The 22,280-nt window shown below is 41.8% G+C and overlaps 1 protein-coding gene across 1 annotated transcript; it reads left to right on the top strand.

Moving 5' to 3' along the window:
• Window positions 1-752: 752 nt before the first annotated feature.
• rasgrf1 (Ras protein specific guanine nucleotide releasing factor 1) lies at window positions 753-20,253 on the top strand (the record flags this gene model as incomplete). The annotated part of the gene is made up of 27 exons (XM_079278116.1): window positions 753-1,028; window positions 4,323-4,429; window positions 4,701-4,848; window positions 5,723-5,815; window positions 5,901-6,154; window positions 7,363-7,442; window positions 7,595-7,788; window positions 8,349-8,458; window positions 8,960-9,078; window positions 9,597-9,757; window positions 11,287-11,350; window positions 11,742-11,884; window positions 12,021-12,103; window positions 12,207-12,455; window positions 13,858-14,228; window positions 14,318-14,425; window positions 15,344-15,514; window positions 15,716-15,822; window positions 16,109-16,221; window positions 16,322-16,382; window positions 18,068-18,171; window positions 18,267-18,351; window positions 18,446-18,643; window positions 18,730-18,809; window positions 18,903-19,020; window positions 19,135-19,203; window positions 20,161-20,253. 27 exons carry the CDS (start codon window positions 753-755, stop codon window positions 20,251-20,253), a joined length of 3,759 nt encoding a protein of 1,252 aa, XP_079134242.1.
• Window positions 20,254-22,280: the final 2,027 nt, after the last annotated feature.

Here is a 22,280-nt window from a genome sequence, read left to right as displayed (position 1 = left end):
GGCTGAACTGCACCAAAAAATGACTCCTCTGGGCGATAGAGCAGTTTTTGATGTGTTATGTAACCACTTTAAAAACTCAAAATATCTACACTTAATATATTACGTTGTCAGGAAGAATGTGCTGAATGGTAAATGACAGTGATCAGTGAACACGAAGAAAAAAAAAAGGTAAAAATACCTTTATACTGGAGCCTGTCAAATGGCTGATTTCAATTAAAGACGAAAATTCTCTCTTGAATATCTGTAAGTATCATTGTTTTCTCTTGCATCCCCAGTGCTCAATACTGTAGCCTGAAACTCAATTTAGGCGGCATCTTGTTGAAACGTCCCTGTCCAAGGTTCTGAAATCTGCTTTCCCAAGCATGCGTCATGTGACTTCACCCAGCACTGCCTTGCTCAGCACCAAGCCTACTGGTTTCTGGAGAGTTCATGTGAGAAAAGGACGAGCCCCGAACCCCTTTCCCTCTCATCTTGCGTTGTTTAGACTTTTTTTTCCCGAGCCCCCCTTTCTGTCTTTTTTATCGGTCAATGCGCTCGGCTTTTAGGATGCAGGATTTGAGCTGCTCGTTTCCTCTCTTTCCACTTAAATGCCAGCACGGTGAATGCGTCGGACAGAGAGGACAAGCCTGCTGCTAGTGGTCCGCATTCAGAAAGTCAACATCTTGTCTTTCTTGATTTTATTTGTCCCTGGAGCGACTTCAGAAGGATGTAACGACCGATCCACCTTGCGCAGCTGAAGTCTCCTCGTCAAAATGCAGAAGGGAATACGACTTAATGATGGTCATGTCACCTACCTGGGGCTTTTGGCGAAAAAGGATGGTACAAGACGAGGGTGCTTGAGCAAAAAGAGCTCAGACAACACGAAATGGCACACAAAGTGGTTTGCTTTGTTACAAAATATGCTCTTTTATTTTGAGAACGAGTCCAGCTCTCGACCCGCGGGATTATACCTGTTGGAGGGATGCATATGCGACAGAGCGCCTTCACCGAAACCTTCACAGTCAGCCAAGGAGTGTTTGGAAAAGCAGGTAAGGAAAGCACACGCACACACACGCATATATACACACGCGCACGCACGCACACACTCTCTCTCTCTCTCTCGCTCTCGCTCTCTCTCTCTCGCTCTCTCACTGTTTTTCAGGCTTCGTGTTAAAAATATCGACGACGTGCAACACTGAGTGCAGAAATTGTTCCTTTGTCGCAAACGCCTTGGCTTTGAACTATTTTAATCCCGAGCAAAGCGCTTTTCTGATGCGTATATTCATTCATTCATATCCAATCGCATCATGACCTCAAATCCAGCGCAGCAGAATAGCACGCGGTTCCAGACTGCTGTATTGCACGTTATGTAATCCATGCATGGCATTAATGATGAGGTAACAATATTAACACCTAACGGTATTACAGCAGCCCTGGCACTGGGCTATGCAGTGTTTTGCTTCAGGTTGCAAAGAGCTTGATCCAGTTTTTTTATTGGTGGGATAGTTTTCAGTGGTGCATGAGACGTAACGTGTTGATGTTCTTATCACAGTGATGTATTTGCATCCTGGTTGGTCACACATTGTGATTTTGACTTTCAGTGATCACATTTGTCATGTTTTAGGGCGGAGAGCGATATACCTAATGCTCCTTTCAACAAAACATGCAAAACAAAGTTGCAGCCTCAAGGTTTCCATCTTGTGGTGGAATGATGAAAATACAGCTGAAGCTGAAGAAACAGCAGGGGGCCTGTGACCAATCAGCTCTGATCACATCTAGATGACCTGAATGAAGTTCAGTCTAATACTGGATTTTTTTATTTGCAATATACAGGGTTATTAACCACTTTTTATTAGTGGTATCTTCAATGAAGACTCTATCACACATTGTTACGGTGACTTATAGCAGAAACGTTGAATCCAAAACTACAAATGAAGCATCCACTCGATCTTAAAAGATCTCATCTGACTGCTACTTAAATCAGCAAAGCATGAAAGTGAGAAGTAGAAAGGTTGACATGTGTGTTGACATTGTTATTGTGGATAAACAGTCGAGGAACATAATGCTTTACTGCCACTGGCCCTGCTCTCTCCAGGCTCTGTGCCTGACTCTGTCAGTAGGGCTGCAATCCAAAGTGAATCCAGGCTCTTCCTGTGAACAGCTGCCTTTGTGCTGATGAAGCAGAATGCAACACACTGGCGAATGTTGTGCTCTCGCAGTTGCTTTCAAGCCACCCAAAAAAAACCTCCCTGAAAGAATTTGGATTCTGTTTTATTTATGTCAGCAGTGCTGTTTCCTCTGGTTTTTCCTGTTTTACATGCATACATAGGAAACATGCTGCAAAAAGCCTGATGAATAGATGGTCAGAATTTGTGATCAACTTGAGAGGAGATGCTTGATTGGCTTTGTTCTGAATGTGACGGATGTGACAGGCTACTGCTGAGTTACCTCTTATTGTAAACAAACATCCTCTACAAGGACAAATAAGAGCATGAAAATATCAACTCTATCTCCTATCCCCACCTGGATTTAGGGTTTTGTGCAAACATTTTAGCAATCCACCATAATCCTATATTTATCCTCAAACGCAGTTAGTGTGAAAATGATAATGCGTTTGAGCCCGATGTTTCTATGGCAACCCTTATTTGCATCCTAAAGAATGATGCAATTGGAAGAGGCGGGGTAGCAGAGATGAGAGAAGTAGTGTGTGTCGCATCTCTCCTATTAATGTGAGCGCTATCTGGGCTAAATGTGCTCCTTGCTGTACCTTGGAGGGGTCAGTGTCCATTTATAGAAAACACAGCTCGCTCACTCTGGAGAAACAGCAGCACGTCGACCAACAGCACAAGAAGCTACGGGAGCAAGAGATGGCTGGTTCGCTACGAACTGTACTGTTAAACAAAGGATCTGACTAATAGCTGCGATATGATGTTGGTAGGGATAAAATAAAGTTCCTGATTAAAAGGAAAGTGGATGCAAGTAGAGTGATTACCCACACACTTCAGGGAATATACTACTGTATAATCTCATTATCGGATTCAGGAAAGCCCTTTTACCGTATTGCAGCAATAAAATGATGCTGCAATTAAACAAGACCAAAGAATTATTCTAATCTAATTAATTATTTACAATATACTCATATCCACAGCACAGCAAAACTGGCAAGTGATTGTTGCCCCCCATAACAATAATACTCATGTATCTATATCATAGGTTGTATCAATGTAATGTATCTCTCAGATCAGTAATGATGTTTAAAGGTGCATGACTCAGCCATAAACATGAAGCAGGAAGCAGACAGTGTGCTTAACATTGCCTCACACCAGACACTCACCGCGCTCTTAGAGAGATCATCAGGGAAAACTACAACAACATGCGTGCCTCTCTGCCAGAAATAGATTTTCTTTGACGGTAGGATGAATACCTAATGAATGTGAAGATGGAAGAGCAGTCATCCGTGAATAATGATCAGTTACAGGTTGATAGGCGCCTGTTGAACATCTGCAGGCCAAAGATTAGAGTCTGGTCTCTCTCGGCGCGGCTGGAACCGTCCACAGAAAGATGACATTTCACTTATGGGAGTTGTGCTGTCGTTTAATCATGGCCCACTTTCTGAGGTCTTCCTTATGTTTTAATAAGCAGTATATGCTATATATAGCTATCATCAAAAAGGCCTTTATAAACACGATACAAACCTAAGAACTATTACATTTAGAATTAAAGGAAAATTGCATTGCAAAAGTCACCCTATCAATGAATCATACTTAATTTATGAAATTTTAGTAAATGAATAGAAAAATGTAATATGTTACTGACAACAAAAATAGCAGTAATATTATTATTGATATTAGCAATAACACTCCTTATAACACTACTACTACTACTGATAATAATAATATTAATAATAATAATAATACCTTATTTTCCATCAAGCTTCAGTTGCTAGGAAACAGGTGTCGCATAGTTATGTAATTGGCTGTGGCTCCATCCTCCACGTCTTATGGCATTTCCTCCTGGGAACCAGAGACATCCCAGGAACCGATCTGGGGGAGGCTTCCCTCAGTGTGGCCCATCAAGTGCACTGGTGGGCGAGGGAGATGTGGCTTCCCCAGGCCCTCTGTGTGGCTTTAAATCACTCGCTTAATGTCAGCAGCAGCGAGGCAGCGGAACAAACACAAAGACAAAAGCAGTGGAGAAGCTTCAGTTAAGCTACTATACAGCAGATTTATCTAGAGGGGTATGCAATAATACATTATCCTTCCTGTGTAGAACATACAGCATGTCAGATTAATGATAGTCCTGTTGTTTAACAAGAACCCCCCCCCCCCCCTTTGTTGTTTCAGTACTATTTCACTGTCAGCTTCACCCATGAAAATCAAAAGGCGCTCGAGTTACGCACAGAAGATGTAAAGGACTGCGATGAATGGGTGGCTGCAATATCACACGGCAGGTAAGGGCACACATCAGTGAAATGTGCAGACACGGCAATTAGAAGTTGAATAAGTCAGTCGAGGGTAAGTCATCTCAGTCTGTAGGGGATGTTGCCATGGCTTCATAAGTGGGGTTAAAATGTGAGGAATGACAGAAAAATGCTTTGTTCACAAGAAAAAACCTGATTGCTTTGATGTGAGATGAAACTACACACACTGATGGGAAATTAATTTCTCAAGCTTAAATTCAAAAACCATGTGTGTGTGTTTGTGTGTGTGTGCGTGTTACAGTTACAGAAACCTGGCCAACGAGCATGAGACTCTCATGCAGAAGTATCTTCATCTGCTTCAGATCGTGGAGACGGAGAAAACTGTTGCTAAGCAACTTCGACAACAGATAGAAGATGGGGAAATAGAGATCGAAAGGCTTAAGTCAGAGGTAATACTCACTGTGATGCCTTTACGCTGCGGAGTAGCGATGCAAACAAATACGAACACATTATTTGGATTTGAGCAGATACGAACAGCGTACAAATGTTGCAGTAATATTTGATCCCCCTGTCCCTCGCCTAATGACACGGTGTTCCACCTCTTCTTCTCAGAGTCCAACCTGAGTCAGATCTAAACACACCTTGCTATAAAGTTCACTCTTTACAATGGTGCCAGGATATGGTTTCGGCAAATGTTTTACTGTTATAATATCCAGGATTTTGTCTTCTCTGACCATTATAACAAAGGATTACAGGATTTTCTATCTATAGATAAATATCTGGCAGCCACAAACCCTATCAATCAAAATATCAACAATATCAATAGACTGCTGTTCAGGCCAGCCACACTCCACTTTGCATCTCCTCTCAGAAACAATGCCTCCAATAAGGCTGTATTCTTCAGATCAAACAACCATTTTGCTTTAATGTGCAAATGTGGTGCTTGAAATCAAATGATGTGCTGAATATGCATGAACACGGTGTTATATTGCATCTCTTCTATGAAATGCAATGACAATTAACTCTCACGCTTAAAGTAAATGGAGACACTTAGCTTCAAACAGGCAGCCTGTTTACCTTTTATCAACATGCAGGGCAGTGCGGAACACATTGCATTTAAATGACCAATGTAAATACATATTGATGCAGCAGTACCAGCCAAGTGGACACAACTAGTTTAGTGAATGTCTCAGTGTTGACAGAGCTCACAGGTCCTGTCCTGGCGACTCAGTCACTTTGTTTACATGCTGGTACAGTAAGTGAGAAGAAGAAAGTGTGTGAGTGGGAATGACTGGTCTTTTTTTGTGGTTGCCTCCATGGCAGATCTCTGGGCTGCTCAAAAACAATGAGAAGATTCACGCCAGCCCTGCAGCCACTCCAACTGATGACGACTCAGAAATCAAGAAAATCAAAAAAGTAAAGCACATGATTTAAACCTGTCGCTAGATTTTTAGAGTGTCTTAAGATGCTGGGAAACTAACTACAGCCGTTAAAACTTCAGGTCCAGAGCTTCCTGCGAGGCTGGATCTGCAGGAGGAAGTGGAAGACAATCATCCAGGATTACATCCGCTCGCCACATGCAGAGAGCATGAGGAAGAGGAACCAGGTGGTGTTCAGCATGTTGGACTCGGAGGCCGAGTACGTCCAGCAGCTTCACATCCTGGTGAACAACTTCCTGAGGCCGCTCCGCATGGCAGCCAGCTCCAAGAAACCGCCCATCACCCACGATGACGTCAGCAGCATATTCCTCAACAGGTTGGATCCTCTCGTCCCACAGAGAATATTCATTTGCTTACAAAATGTTATCAGCTTAAAGGTACCCTGTGGAGTTCATTTTTGAAGAGCTATGGAGCAATGTAATTGTGAGTGGATGCACATGTGTTTATATCTTGTGTGTCATTCTACTGATCGTCAGCTGGTGGCAATAACGGGTCAAGAGATATGCCAACATAAGGCAAGAAAAGACTACTGCTAGCAAGCAAAATTATGTAAACAATGCAGATTTAAAAACACTTCACAAATCAACTTTTGCAAATGTTTTATTAGAAATGAAATGCATTCAATACCTTTGACCTCAAGGATACAGACAATGTGTTTCTTGCACGTCTACTTTTACAGTAAGACAAACAACATTTAAAGGGTATAAGACTAAGTGACATGTCCTCTATTTCAACCTTAATTTACTATTGATGACCAACATAAGTAAACAAGACCATTAGCGAGAAGAGTCTATTTCTACATAATTATTCTTGATGCTCGTCATTGGTGCCACCGTGTTGGATTCCGAGCAAAATCAGATGAAATCAGAACTCCTTCAGCATAGACTCCAGCAGGGTCTTCGGCAGCGACCAGACGACCGCGGATTGACCAAGATCCGGCTCGGCCACCACCTTCAACCTGCAGTACGAAGCTCCTGTGAGAGGAGGAGAGCTCAGCACCCGGCAGCAGCGTCTCCTCCTCCGGCCAGGAGCAGAGCTTCGCCTCGCTGCTCCTCTGCTTCCTGCTGGAAGCCGACAGAAAATGAAAGTTCCATGTAGTGCAATAGCTTTAATATAAATAAAATTCCTATGAAGAAAGATATGAAGACATCAACAAAGAATAAAGAAATATAATTTCTCTAAACTGAAATGACCCTAAAATGTCAGCTGTATGCTGTCTATTGCAACATCGATACAAACTTCAAGGTTCCAGATTGAGTTTTGTGTCTTGTTTCGACAAATCTTTGCCAGTAACGCAGACACAATGAAGACAATAACCTGCATGGGCCCTCATTGGCCGATTCAAAATCCACCCACAGTCCTCCCACCACGTTCATGCTCAAAACCTGCACACTCATGTTCTCGACACACTACCTGGTGTCAGGACTTTCCTTTACCACAACTTCACTGGTTGTTGGCAGAATTAATAACACCAACTCTGTATTTGTTTCAGAAGATAATCAGTTTTTCTTTCTTATTTTTCAGTGAAACTATCATGTTTCTACATCAGATATTTTACCAGGGTCTAAAAGCCAGAATAGCGAGCTGGCCAACATTAGTGCTAGGTAAGAACTGTCTCATGCCTTTTTTCATATCATTACTATTTTGAAGCCTGTGTGAAATATCATAAAATGTGATGAGGAAAGACTCCACAGAAGGAGCCCTCAGTTTTGTTGTGTCATTGTTTCAGTATCTTGGTGTTGATCTCTCTCGACAGCCGACCTGTTTGACATCCTGCTGCCCATGCTGAACATCTACCAGGAGTTTGTGAGGAACCACCAGTACAGCCTGCAGATCCTGGCTCACTGCAAGCAGAACCGAGACTTTGACAAGCTGCTGAAGCAGTACGAGGCCAAGCCCGACTGTGAGGAGAGGACTCTGGAGACCTTCCTCACCTACCCCATGTTCCAGGTGAGCTCATTTGTCCCACTGATATATACAAGAAATAAAAGCAGGCCCATTTGTTTGCATATTTTCAGTCATGTGTTCTGGCCTCTATTGCCACCATGGCTCGGTGAGGACTTGGCCTCAAAGACCCGCCTTCTTCTTGAGCACTTATTGGCTCTCTGAACGAGATCCCATACTGTAGCATCCCTGACAGAAACGGCAGACATTTGTCTGCTTTTGCTCAGAATATCCCTGAAGTGTTTTCATGTCTATAAAAAGCGGTTGTTTTTTGGATCTCAGGCTTTAATAATGGCTCCTTTCTGGCCAGGCACGCAGTTTCCTGACAGTCCTCTCTGCTGGGGCCTACTGCAGACTGTGCTGTGTTGATAATACATTTTGCTGATGAGAGTAGATTGTGCTCTCCACTGATCTACTTCTCATTAGTGTACGTACACGTCGGCACGTGTGTATTCCTGTGTGTGCGTCTTTGTGTTGTTGTTACATTTATGCATGCATGTAAGCTTTTATATTTGAGTGAGACTCCCCTTTTGCTACATTTTTGTCTTGCTATTCTGTCTCTGTAGATTCCCCGCTACATTCTTACACTCCACGAACTTCTGGCCCACACACCCCATGAACATGTAGAGAGAACCAGTCTGGACTACGCCAAATCTAAGCTGGAGGAGCTTTCCAGGTATACTTTCATGTAATAAAAGTCAAAGAGTTGCATGCTGTCTCAAATGAGTGGCACCACAAACCACCAGTATGATGATTATCATGTTTTCTGTAATAATGTAGACCGACAAAAAACATTAAAAAAAATTTAGGAGAATTTTAAGTAAATATTGAGTAAATTATTCTTTTTTGACCCATAATAACATGCAGAGGTTGTTGTACTTTAAGCCCCGAGTGGTGCAGTGCAAACTGTAAGAGTCAAAAGTCAGGGCAGATTACTTTATTATCTTTATTAAATATTATTTCTCTCATTAGGAATCTGGCCGGACAGTAAGTGGTCAAGTAAATTAAACTGAATACAAAAAAAAATCATGATAAAGTCACAAAATGAACATTTACAGTAATGCTTCTTGTGTTTCCTGCGCTCTTGGGTCATTTATTTGTCTCGTGTTTCCTACTGGATCCTATACTGTCCTATATATCTATTGAATCAGAATGATTGAATGTCCCTTTTCCATAGAATCATGCACGACGAAGTGAGCGAGACTGAGAACATCAGGAAGAACCTGGCAATAGAGCGCATGATCGTAGAGGGCTGCGAGATTCTCCTCGACACCAGCCAGACGTTTGTAAGACAAGGTAACAGCTGCCTTCAAGTGCCGCCTTTCAGATCCCAGCGAAGAAACCTCCAATTCCACAGAAAAGCAGAGTCGCGGCAGAAGGGGATTTCCTGTCCATCCTTACCTTTCTGACGGCCTGATCTCACATCTTCAGCCCTGTGTTGAGCGGGAAATACTCTTGCTCTCTCTGGGGAACGATGTTTGCTCCTCGTGAGGGTTTCCAAGTGTAATTAGACTGTTCAGAGGCAAACTGATGATGAATCTGGGACTATAAATGTCACACGTCCCCAACAGGCCCTGATGGATTCGGAAAGGGAAAACAGATATGGTAGATTGTTTAATCCTTAGCATCTCATGTGACTCTACATGTATTCATATATTGAGGAGGGCAAGAAAAGCAATTTGACATTGATTTTTTCTTTTTTTCAGTTTCTTTACTGCAAATCCCCCTGGTCCTTGCTTCTTTTCTATTTATGTGTCTTTCTCCTTTTCTCTTCCCCCTTCTATTTGTACACCCTCTTTCATTCCCACATACAGGGTCTCTCATCCAGGTGCCGATGAGCGAGAAGGGCAAGATCACCCGTGGGCGACTGGGCTCTCTGTCCCTGAAGAAGGAGGGGGAGAGGCAGTCCTTTCTCTTCTCCAAGCATTTAATCATCTGCACCAGGGGTTCTGGGGGAAAGCTTCATCTCACCAAGGTGAGCCCGTGCTGCTGAGCTAGCAGTGGAGCTGCTCCTTATTTCAGACATCGCAATGTTACGGCACCACGAAGAAAAAAAACAGAATCTCTGGGCTAAATTGAATGGATTAACTGACAGGAGATGAAAGCTACAGGGTTCGCGATGTCATGGCTTCTATCAGTGGCAGTGACCGCTGGAGCTCCACCCGCTCGTACAAGCCTGCACACACGCACACACACGTGCAGGCTCATTAAACATGTTTAAAAGCAGATTGATGTCACTTTGATGTGTGTTATGGAGCGGTTTAGTAGTATTTCTCCACATTACTCAACATCACAAAGGACAATTGATGCTTGGAGTCTAACATGAGACCAAAAACTTTCAACTGAAGGCCTTACATACATATAGTTAAAGTAAAACTAAGGTCTTCTTGTGAGCACAACATTGACATATCATGACTTTTTAAATTGATATGGCAAGCTTGTTAGCAAACAGTTGCTTATTTATGCATTCAGCACGGAAACATGATCAATCATCTGAAATCTTAATACTGGGAGTTTGATTTTGGTCTCCACCAACTCCTGACAGAAATATCTGGCACTTTACTGCTAAATACTCCATTATGTTAACCAGCTAATTACCTGTTGTGTCTCTCTTTGGTGCTGAACAGGTATTTGCACAGTGGGTTCATAGAGCTAGTTCACTGAAAACAGCTAAAAGAGCAGTGAGCGTGAACAGACAGCTAAACAATGAACTGAAACTCTCTAAAAAGCTCTGTAAAGCCGAGGGGAGCTGCAGATTGAGGAGATAGAGCTCATGTTCATTCCCACGAGCGACCCATTTCACTGTCATCTGATACATTATTATAAAATCTTAATCATAGACATATAATCCTTAATATTTTCATATTAATACATGTAAAAATAAATGATCCGAATTATCTCTCTGTAGATTAATTATTAGTGACGGGGTCGGCGATTTCTGCACTAGATTCAAAATGCCTTCACACACACTCAAAGGATTCACAGGAAACAATACATGACTATTATAAATATTGTAAAATTATTATATTACTGTTATAAAAAACGGAAAGACACAAGGGTTTGTGGCAGTGGCCCAATCAGCAGCTGCTGCACCACAACAGGACATATTATGTCCAAAAGTGCAAAATGCAAGTGCATTTGTTAATCTATAGAGAAAGTGAACTGCCCAGCTCTTGTTCTATGACTTTATGCTATGTTTGATGGATTCAGAGATTAAACCAAACTTCCTTTTGTTTGTTTTACATGAAGGTAATTACAGGTCCCAATGCTATTAGCTTACAGTAAAGAAGTAATAAAAAACATGTGTGGGGTCAACCGTGTCTTTAGAATGTATTTAGACAGTAGATATGCTGCTGAGCCATTTTCTCAATAATATATAAAGTTCACAGTCAACAGTCAGCAGTCAAGTGACTGATGAACCTTATATGAACTTTGTAGCCTAAATGTAGTAAAAAAAAAAGGTTGAAGGGATGAAACTAAACATATATTGTATGTTGTTTTCAGAATGGAGTGGTCTCGCTTATAGACTGCACTCTACTGGAGGACCCCGAGGGGACGGATGACGAGTGTGAGTGTTTTATTTATACTACAGCTTACTGAAATATGCATCATATGTACCATGTGTGCTAATGTATATCATGTATGATTACAAGATTGTGACAGAATGTATTAATATTTTACAATTCAATTTGGAACAATTGAAAAACTGCTTCAGAGGCAGGCAGTGCCCCTAGAAACGAATACAGACTTTAAACAAATATATAAATAAATGTCAAATGATGACTGATTTCCCCTATTTTTAGCCAAATGTTTACATTTGGCTTGGTCTAATATTAGTTTCTTGTTGCAGTAATACAGTGTAAACACTTGAATGGTTGCCTTTTTATGTCTTTACTGTTTACGTGCATGAATTCATAGAGAAAATGACATCTAGTTATGTCTTTGTGTTCGCCTCAAAGCCAAATCAGACAAGAGCGGCCAGGACATGGAGCACCTGGACTTCAAGATTGTCGTGGAGCCAAAGGACAGCCAGTCATTCACAGTCATCCTGGTGGCCTCCTCGAGGCAGGAGAAGTCTGCATGGACCAGTGACATCAGCCAGGCACGTCAACACGCATCACAGTCTCCAGCAGTCAGACGAGAAGCAGAGGATGTCGGCAGAAAGCCTGCACGTAACAGAACTCGCGAACAATTTCCTCTGTCCTCTTTGTTTACTTCTACTGCTTCATGTCCCACAGTGCATAGACAACATCCGCTGCAATGGGCTGATGATGAACGCCTTCGAAGACAACTCCAAAGTCACAGTGCCACAGATGATCAAGTAAGCCTTCTTCTTATTTACAGTTCATGTATCTCTTTGCAGCTTTTTTCCCGCATTTATTTCTAATTTTGTTCAAAACATTTTTTATTTATTTTCTGAGCAGGTCAGATTCAAGTCTGTACTGCGATGACGTGGACATCCGCTTCAGTAAGATGATGAACTCCTGCAAGGTGCTGCAGATCCGCTACGCTAGCGTTGAGCGCCTGCTGGAGAGACTGACTGACCTCCGTTTCCTCTCCATCGACTTCCTCAACACCTTCCTGCACTCCTATCGCGTGTTCACAACCGCCGAAGTGGTGCTAGACAAACTCATCACCATCTACAAGAAGCCCATCAGTGCCATCCCTGCTCGGTGAGTCATGTTACATGTGGAAAGATTTGAATGTTGCGAGGTTGTTGACGGCTGTAACAACAGACAAACTAATTTCATGAAATATGTTTTGCATCCCTCCAGACTTTATGCTGCATAAAGATGAGACTGAGCTATAATGATGTGAAGCTTTGTCGTCCTCTCATCAATGCAAGGAATGTGCAAGAGCCAAGGAGCTAACAAGTTGAACTTTTAGGTTTAACTGCAGTGATACAACTTGTTTCCTTGTTTGTACTGTAGGTTAGTTTCACCTGAGGAATCTCACTTCAGACATGAAGGCAGTATGCTCTTACAAACAGCATAAAACAACAATAAGTCAACAACCTGGAGATCTTACTGACTGAGGAGATGATGAAAACAACATCTATATGAATAATACATTTTGAAATGGTCACATGATGGATGACCATGTGTGAAATTAATTGGTTGTGGTGTTTGTTGTAGCTAGACAGATAAGTAGATAGATAGATAGATAGATAGATAGATAGATAGATAGATAGATAGATAGATAGATAGATAGATAGATAGATAGATAGATAGATAGATAGATAGATAGATAGATAGATAGATAGATAGATAGATAGATAGATAGATAGATAGATAGATAGATAGATAGATAGATAGATAGATAGATAGATAGATAGGTAGATAGATAGATAGATAGATAGATAGATAGATAGATAGATAGATAGATAGATAGATAGATAGATAGATAGGATGCTTCAGTATCCCTGTGTGTGTGTGTATTTATGTGTGTGTTCAGTGATCAAAGGTAGTAATTGGGTCCAGTCTCTCCTGCCTGCCTGGGAGCGTCTCAACTGGGCTCTGTCGCTCTATGGCAACCAACCTCGGTGCTGCAGGACCCCACCCTCCCCTCCTCCCTCTCCTTGTCTGCAAAGATCCATAGTGTGAAATATTGACGAAGTGTTGCAGTGGGGCTAACTCACCGCTCCGCAGGCCCAGAGCGAAGGCCCCCACTGTGGGGTGCAGATCACGGGGAGCTCCCCATGCCCACGCCCTGCAGCATGCTCTCCCGTGGCGCTTGTCATGTCACTGTGAGACACCTACACTTGGCTGCTTGTGTCAGCAGTGGCCATGCGCACTATCACTCGGTGTGCTATTTATGGGAACCCGTGAGGTCGCCAGGAGGGTGGCAGGGAGTGGGAGAGGTTTTCTGCAACACTGCAGCTTGTATCCTGCTCTGAAACAACGAGACACGGCTGCAAATAGACTTCTGGTTGCTGGGATTACTTGGGTTGCATAAATTATTTAGGAGGTGTTGTGTATTTAGCTAAGCTTTTAAAACAGAGAATAGTTACCACATATCAAAGAAAAATATTCCGATGTCCTTAATTCAAATGCATATATCCTCCCCTTGATGCAGGTCTCTGGAGTTATTCTTTGCCAGCAGTCAGAACAGTAAACACTTGTATGGAGAGCCACCCAGCTCCCCCAGAGCCAGCAGAAAGTTCTCCTCCCCACCTCCTCTCGCTATCGCCAAGAATTCATCCCCAAACCGCCGGCGCAAGCTCTCCCTCAACATCCCCATCATCACTGGGGGCAAAGCTCTCGACCTGGCTGCCCTCAGCTGCTCCTCAAATGGCTATGCAAGCATGTACTCATCCATATCCCCATTCAGCAAGACCACCTTGGACATCAACAAACTGTACGTGTCCAGTCCCGTCTCGAGCAAAATCTCTGATGAGGGAGAGGACAAGAAGGACAAGGTGGAGGATACATCAGTGAGCAAACAAGGTAGGTCAGCAGGAGCCAACCATCACCAAAGTATTGCAATTTTGATTTTCAGGAATTATGTTTGTCTTGATCGTTTTATTATGATACAGATCTCTCTGTACGAGAAGAAAGTGACAATGATCCAAACCCGAGTGATGAAGTGGACACAGAAGCCTCTCCAACCACCCCAAAAAACATCAAATGCAAAAACTCCTCAGGTACATTGTGTCCTAAATATGTGCAGTGATATAATTACGACAGTCGACACCAACATGCCACCAATCCAATGCACCAGCCAGTTCCACATTTATTCGAGCCCTCTGCACTATTATGTTTGACCACAATAACAGACTAAATAATAAAAACAGCACGTGGAGCTGAATTTTTATTTTATTTATTTTTATTCTTAGGTTTGTAAAAATGCCACAATTTGCTGTCTGCAAGTTGTGGAATGGTTTGTTTTGCATGGAAATCGATGCTCTCACTTTGCATAAGTCAGATGATTCATATTTATTGCGCAAAAACAAACAGACTAAATTCACATGAAATAATGAACTGCTTGATGGTTATGATCATGTGGGGAAAGCCAATGCTTGGCTTCAGTAGGTGTTAGGGAAACTTGTGTCATAGCAACTACATAAAGAGCGTGTTTTCCCTTCCGCCCCCACTAATGAGGCTGTTTCACTGGAGCCAAGATCATCTCTGGCTTCTAAATCGCATGACAAAATCACACAATGGAGTTTAAAGCAATCTATTGTGTGAAGTAAAGAATTAACTGAAATTGTGAAGCAGCGAGTGCTTAGCTGCGTATGATCAGTCTATGTTCCCAGGATTTAAACATAGCAGACTGCAGAGAATCTGTTGATTCCTCTGTTATGCTGATATTTGGTGGCTATATTTAGCTGCAACCATCTTGAATATCAAAGCCTCTTGTAAAGGAAAGTCTGGAGGGAAACTGCTATGTTGGCTTGTAGTGCCCCCTAGTGGATGTTTGTACAACGAGAAGCAGATCATTCTGCAGTCACTACAGATTCAGTTAAACTCAGTAACATGAACAATATATTATACACTTTTCTATAAATGTGTGTTGTCTCAAAGGGTTGTTCTCTTTTTTTTGTATTTGTGCCTCCCTGTAGAGTTCTCCCTGTTTTCCTACAACAATGGCATGGTGATGTCCTCGTGTCGAGAGCTGGATAACAACCGCAGTGCCCTGTCCGCTGCCTCCGCCTTTGCTATTGCTACAGCTGGAGCCAATGAGGGCACACCTACCAAGGAAAAATATCGCCGGATGTCTCTCGCCAGCACTGGTACAAACATCTATTCACTTTATAGGGCTATAGGCTCCAGTTTCAGCTGCAGGTGAACATAATGGTTGTGTTAAAACTGCACCATGTCAGGTCAACTGATTTATGGGTTCAAAAAATGTTGATGCTCTTTGTTGCCAAAGCTGTAATGTGTCACAGCGACGAGAGCTTGATGTAGAAACTGACTTGATATGTTTTATGCAGGTTTCCCAACAGATCAGAGAAACGGAGACAAAGAGTTTGTGATCAGACGAGCAGCGACCAACAGAGTCTTGAATGTCCTGAGGCACTGGGTGTCCAAACACTCTCCGGTAAAGCATCGCCAACACAGTTATAGGCACAGTTCATATCCTGCTGTAACACTGCCATAGTTTACAAATGCATATACTGTTTTCATTGCATAATAAATTGCACAGAGACACCTTTCTTTGAGGACTGTTTGTCAAAAACTGATGAAGTTGACAAGAAAACTGCGCAAGAATTGGTCTAATGAAAAATAGAGCACATTTTAAAATGAAATCTCAAATCACAAGTTGGTGATTGATGATAAAATATTTTTTAAGCCATATGGTTGTGTGCTGTCTGTTGCTTTTCCAGGACTTTGAGAGCAACAATGAGCTGAAGACAAAAGTTATTGCCTTCCTGGAGGAAGTGATGCATGACCCTGAGCTGTTGACCCAGGAGAGGAAAGCAGCAGCCAACATCATCAGGTACTGTTGTGTGCAGTTTGATTGTGGGATTATTATGATCACCCAAAATTTGAAAAGAATATATACTGCACATACTTCAGAGCTTGACTTCTTTTTTCAGGACTCTAACTCAGGAAGACCACGGTGACAATCAGATCACCCTTGAAGACGTGACACAACTGGTGAGTGAAGTCCTCTGTCAATTAATGTTTAGTGTGGTTTTAAAACTACTGAAGACAAAATTGTAAAACGTGAAAATGAAAAAAAGCAAATTATTACAGGTCAACCAGAAGTGCACACATTAGAGCTACTTATTTTCATGATTGATTAATCAGACAAATATTTTCTCAATTAAAACCCTTAAGTGACCTCCCCAAATGCCTTTTTTTTAACTACAGTCCAAAATCCAAAAATATTTGGTTTACTATCACAGAAGATTAAGAAGGCCAAGAAATATTCATATTTGCAAGGCTGGAAACAGAATCTCTGTCCTTAAAAAATGTCATGATCAATTCTTTAAATTGCTGCAGATAAATTTTATGTCACTCAACTTCTAATTAATCGACAAGTTGTTTGAGCTCTAATCCACATCAACGAAAAAGTAGATTTGTCTAATTTGGACATTTCTCTACCCAAAGAAAGTCCTTCCATTCATCCATTATCTTTACCCGGGGGCAGGTTTTGCGGGGCAGCAGGCTTAGAAGGGTATTCTAGATGTTGCTCCACCCAGCAATATTTTTCAGATATTCCTGGGGAACCCCAGGCCAAACGTGATCAATAATCCCTCCATCAAGATCTGGGTCTACCTCTGGGACTCTTACGTGTTGGATGTGCCCAGAAAAAATCGAAGGAAGATGTCCAGCAGATCACTTGTCCATCTAACGCTTCATTTGAGCCTCACTCGTGAACAAGAACCCGAGATACTTGAACTCCCTCGCCTGGGGCAGTCAATCTCTCCCAACACCTAGGGCGCAATCCACCATTTTCTGGTAGAGAGAAATGGCCTCAGACTTGGAGGTACTGACTCTCATCCCGACCTCTTTAAAACTCACCTGTAAACCGCCTCAGTGCATGCTGGAGGTCATGTTCTGATAGAGATCCTGTCCGTGAAAATCACAAACAAAATTGGTGACAAGGGACAACCCCAGTGGCCAAGATGCACTGGAAACGTGTTGAAACAGATCCACTGTTCCACGGCAAGGACAGAATCTGCATCCTCCGTGACCTGACCAGTCGGTTGGAGCCTCATTTCCAGCACCGTAGAATAAACTTTCCTGGAGAGGCTGATCAGTGTGATAACCTGATAATTGGAGCGAATCTCCTCTCCTGCTTTGCTGCTGGGGAGCTTTTTGACTACCTCAGCGGCCCCTGCCAGGATTATGGACGGATCTTCCCCTGAGTTTTCCTACTCTGCTTCCTCCACACAAGACAAGTTGGTCAGGTTCAGGAGGTCCTCAAAGAGCTCAAGTTCTCCTGCCCTGCTGAACACAGCCTGAGCCAAGTCCTGCTTTACCTTTTAGAGTCATCTAACGGTTTGTCAGAGCTCCCTTGAGGCCAAGCCAAAGTCCTTCTCAGTAGTCTCCCTGAAGTCTTCCCACACCCAGGTTTTTGCTTGGGTAGAGTCCAGCCCCTTTCCAGAAATTTGGTTCCAGAGCTAGTGCTATGCGTTGAGGTGAGTCCAACTACATCTAGTTGATACAGCTACACCTCCTGCATCAGCTCAAATCCCTTTTCCCGGCAGAGGGGTGACATTCGACGGCCCTAGAGCCAGTGTGCGATGCCAGGGGTCGGCTGAACCATTGCCCAGTATAAAAAAAAGTTGCTTGATACGATTTTGATTGTTTTCGGGCTGTTTTGTTTCTACTAGATGGGTGAAGGGAAGTTTGAGCACTTTGAGAGTCACTCTGCGTTGGAGATCGCCGAACAGCTCACTCTGCTGGACCACCTGGTGTTTAAGGTCATCCCATATGAGTGAGTGCCATCACGACTCAGCTGTACATGTCTGTGGCCAAGAAGAACACATGGACCAATTCAGTGTTCACATTTCATTTTCAATCTGTTAACAGGGAATTCTTTGGACAAGGCTGGATGAAGAACGACAAAAATGAGAAGACGCCGTACATCATGAGAACAACAAAGCACTTCAATGATGTATGTTCCAATCAACAAGCCCCTTACACATCTTCTGTATTAGTCATTGTCAGATGATAATATTGAGTATTTGTTTCCCTCTTTCCTCTGCAAGATAAGCAACCTTATTGCCACAGAGATCCTGCGCTGTGATGACGTGGTCACTCGAGTGTTGGTCATAGAGAAATGGGTGGCTGTAGCAGACATCTGCCGCTGTCTCCACAACTACAACGCCGTGCTCGAGATCACCTCCTCCCTCAACCGCAGCTCCGTCTTCCGTCTCAAGAAGACCTGGCTCAAGGTTTCCAAGCAGGTGTGTATCTCCATAAGTATTGTTTGTTCAGCTTTTTTTTCCTAATGTGCGTCGTGCTATCATTAATTGTGTTCCCTTTCTTCTAGACAAAAGCATTGATTGACAAGCTGCAGAAGCTGGTCTCATCAGAGGGGAGGTTCAAAAACCTGAGAGAGGCTTTGAAGAAGTGAGTTCAGTTCAAGGACATAGTTTTGTACTGGATCAATACAGCAAGCTTGCAGTACAAGTGGATGATGTGTGTGTGTTTTTTACCCACCAGCTGTGATCCTCCCTGTGTGCCCTATCTGGGGATGTACCTCACAGACCTGGCTTTCATTGAGGAAGGAACGCCAAACTACACCGAAGACAACTTGGTCAACTTCTCAAAGATGAGAATGGTGAGATATTCTGTGTCCTGACGCATGAGAGAGTTTGTGTAAGTGTGTGTTTTACTTGTGTGTGTGTGTGTGTGTTCAGAATTGAATATCCTGTTTTTCATGTTTTTTTCTCAGATTTCTCACATCATCAGAGAAATCAGGCAGTTTCAGCAAACAGCATACAAGATTGACCTGCAACCAAAGGTAAATGAATACCAAAACTGTAAACAGCCTTTCTGGCTTGTGACACGGTAAGAACAGCTGTAACAAAGTGCTCAATCCGTTTCACAAGCACCTGTAGTGAGTCAAGGGGAACTTACGGTTCTTTTTAAGAGCTGATCAAAGACGTTTGCTCCTCAGGCACTCTTTAGCAGAGCAAGAAGAAGAGGTCAAGTCAATTTTATTTTCTGCAGCACAATATCACAAACATGCCTGAAGGGATTTCACAATCTCTACAGCTTATGACGCCCTCTATCCTTAGTCCCTAGACCCTTCTTTGTTATATTAATTGCCTTGATTTCATCAGACATGTTGGTTTCAAACACTTTTAACCTCAAAGGGTATCAGGGCAGAAAAAGTAAAAATAAAAAACATTCTTCTTAGTTTGTTTCATTTTAAAACTTTTCAGGAGGCCTAAAGAGAAAATAGCCAAAAAATAAACCTGTTTTGTTTCTGTACTATGAACCATATTGTGTTGTAACCACTTGGTGGTGGTGCTGACATCCTGACCAAGTCATGCAGGAGCAACTAGAAAGACCGTGAGAGAATAAGAAGAATAGGAAATCTGAAAATATGTTATGCACTTATGCTACATAAATTAGAATTTATTTTTCCTTACATTTCTCAAATATTTGTTTTATATGGGAGTTGATGGATAGTTTTCTTTTTCAGCCCTTTAAAAACGTAATCAAAAATAACTTTGTAAATGAAAATAACTCATTAGATGACCTGGTCATAACCTTTAGACGTATGATATGATGATGCGCTACACGTAGTCATCGCCTTATTTAAAGGGGTCACAAACCAAAATGTTGGCAACCACTTAAATAGACAATCAACAATCTTTGCTGCCTTAGCTATTTTGTGCTGTTTGAAAAGTGTGAAGATTAATTTCGATGAAGGAAGATTTCTTAAACTTGGTTTTGTCTTTTAATCTTCCAGGTAGCCCAGTATCTACTGGACAATAGCTTTGTTCTGGATGAAGAAAGCATGTACGAAGCCTCACTCAGAATTGAGCCTAAAGTGCCCAACTGATGGGGAAGTTGGTCCTCCACATTATTTCCTCTGTTAATATTACACATCAGTTAACAAACACATCAACTTTTGTATAGTTGCACATGTTTAAGATATTTGCTCTTCTGTACAGTAGATGTTTAAGGTTGTTTGATGACACAAAACCTTTCAGTGTATATTTTTCGTTTGTTACTGTTGCCATGATGCCACCTGCTTTGAGATTTATATTTTTATTTATTTGGGGTATTTCAAGCATAATAACAGAGGTCCCTTTGCCTGCACATAACTGTGTCTTCTTAGTGACCAATGACATTATTTTGCATCATCTCATACTGTGTTGACTTTGCACTTTCTGAGCACTCGTGCTGCTGGCCGTTGTTGTCTTCGCCTGAGTTTCATCGATGAGTTTCTCTGCAACCAATGTAGCATTGTAAAAATGTAACCGCGTCAAATCAGGTAAAAGAGCCCAGAGGATATAGCTGGCTTTGAAGATATGGAACAATGATCAGTGGAGATAACGGCGAGGTACCAGAAGCATAACTGTCTCTATGCTTCCCAAAAACAAGAGGGATTTATTTTTTAATTTGTGCTGACTACTCGAAAGTCAGAGGTTCCCAACCGTTTTTTTTTGCCCTGCGGACCATTTTTTTTTAGTGACAGTATCATTGTGGACCAGCCCAATGGGACGGACCGGGGATAAAACCTAAAGGATAAACAAATAGTTACGAATACCACTTCATAAAACAACTAATACTGAATGAGTGCTCATTGTGATGATGAAAAAAAGGTTACCTCACATACTCATAAACGTTTTTAAATAAGTGTCTACAGCGACAGCAGCTCTGAGAGGCTTTACTTAATGCTAACATACTTATGTCCATTATCTTTGTTTAGTGTGATAGCATGCTAACATTTGCTGACATTTGCAATCCATAAAATAGCTGTTGTCATGCTGCTTTCACAGCAAAAAAAATCTATTTATTGTTGGTTAGAACATGACGGGTCTGATGACTGATGACATTTATAATGATGAAGATTTATTTGCAGAATCACACAGTTTCTTCGCTTTTCCAAAGGCCGGTTACAGTCCGCAGAGGGCGGGAACCTCTGCTCTAAAACACTTCCTCAATAACCTAAAATCGAGACTATTTGAAGTGTCTTTATTTATTGTCAAGCAATACACTCGTCCTCTTAGCCTCTTGTCACATAAGGTACCCAAACTCACCATAGTTTATTTGATCTAATCAGTGATAAAGACACATTACATCTCTTTAGATTGTTGTGATTTAAAGTGAAGCATTAGGCATCTGAATTTACCGTTACACTTCAAATATACCGATACAGTACAGTGAATTTTACCTATGTTTAAATTTCATGTTTATGGATTTTAGCTCGACTCATAAAAAAAGATCACATGCGTTGGAAAGTGTTGTACCTTCAGGTTTGGCGATGATTCTGTAGAGTAAAAGGTTTTGCTCCTCTGTAATTAAAAGACAATCTGTCCTTTTTGCTGTTCCAGTGATTGTGGAACGTGACTGTATATCACTCTGTTATATGCATTGCTGTTTAAAACTATGATAAAAACGTACGTGAATGACCTCTGCCTGCAGCATTCAAACACTATTTTTGTAGTAGTATAAGAGAGAGTGAACTGCTCTTTATATGAAAATGGGAAAGTATTTTGTACTTTGTTGTTATTTCACCTCACTGAGATGTGCTGTACATTTTGTACATGCAACCCTGCATATTTCTCAATGTGGAACAGTGTAATCCTTTCAAAAAAAAAAGAAGTTGTATCTTAAGCTTGAACACGAAACGCGACAACAGTGTGGTCCTGAAACCATGATTTAGACAACTTCAAAGTGTTTTGCATTAATCCTGTCTATAACCATTTCTGTTAGCAGGAATATAGTAACGTAGTGCTTATTCTGTGAATATTTGTATGTATTTTTACTATGTATGTACAGTACACTTTTGAAGCTCATGTGGCAGGCATGCAACACCTTCACACACAGAATAATACTATATACTTATACTGTATACACTTA

The sequence above is a fragment of the Melanostigma gelatinosum genome, assembly GCF_949748355.1.
Source record: "Melanostigma gelatinosum genome assembly, chromosome: 1".
NCBI classification, from domain to species: Eukaryota; Metazoa; Chordata; class Actinopteri; order Perciformes; family Zoarcidae; genus Melanostigma; species Melanostigma gelatinosum.
This window is presented reverse-complemented; position numbering and strand designations above follow the sequence as displayed.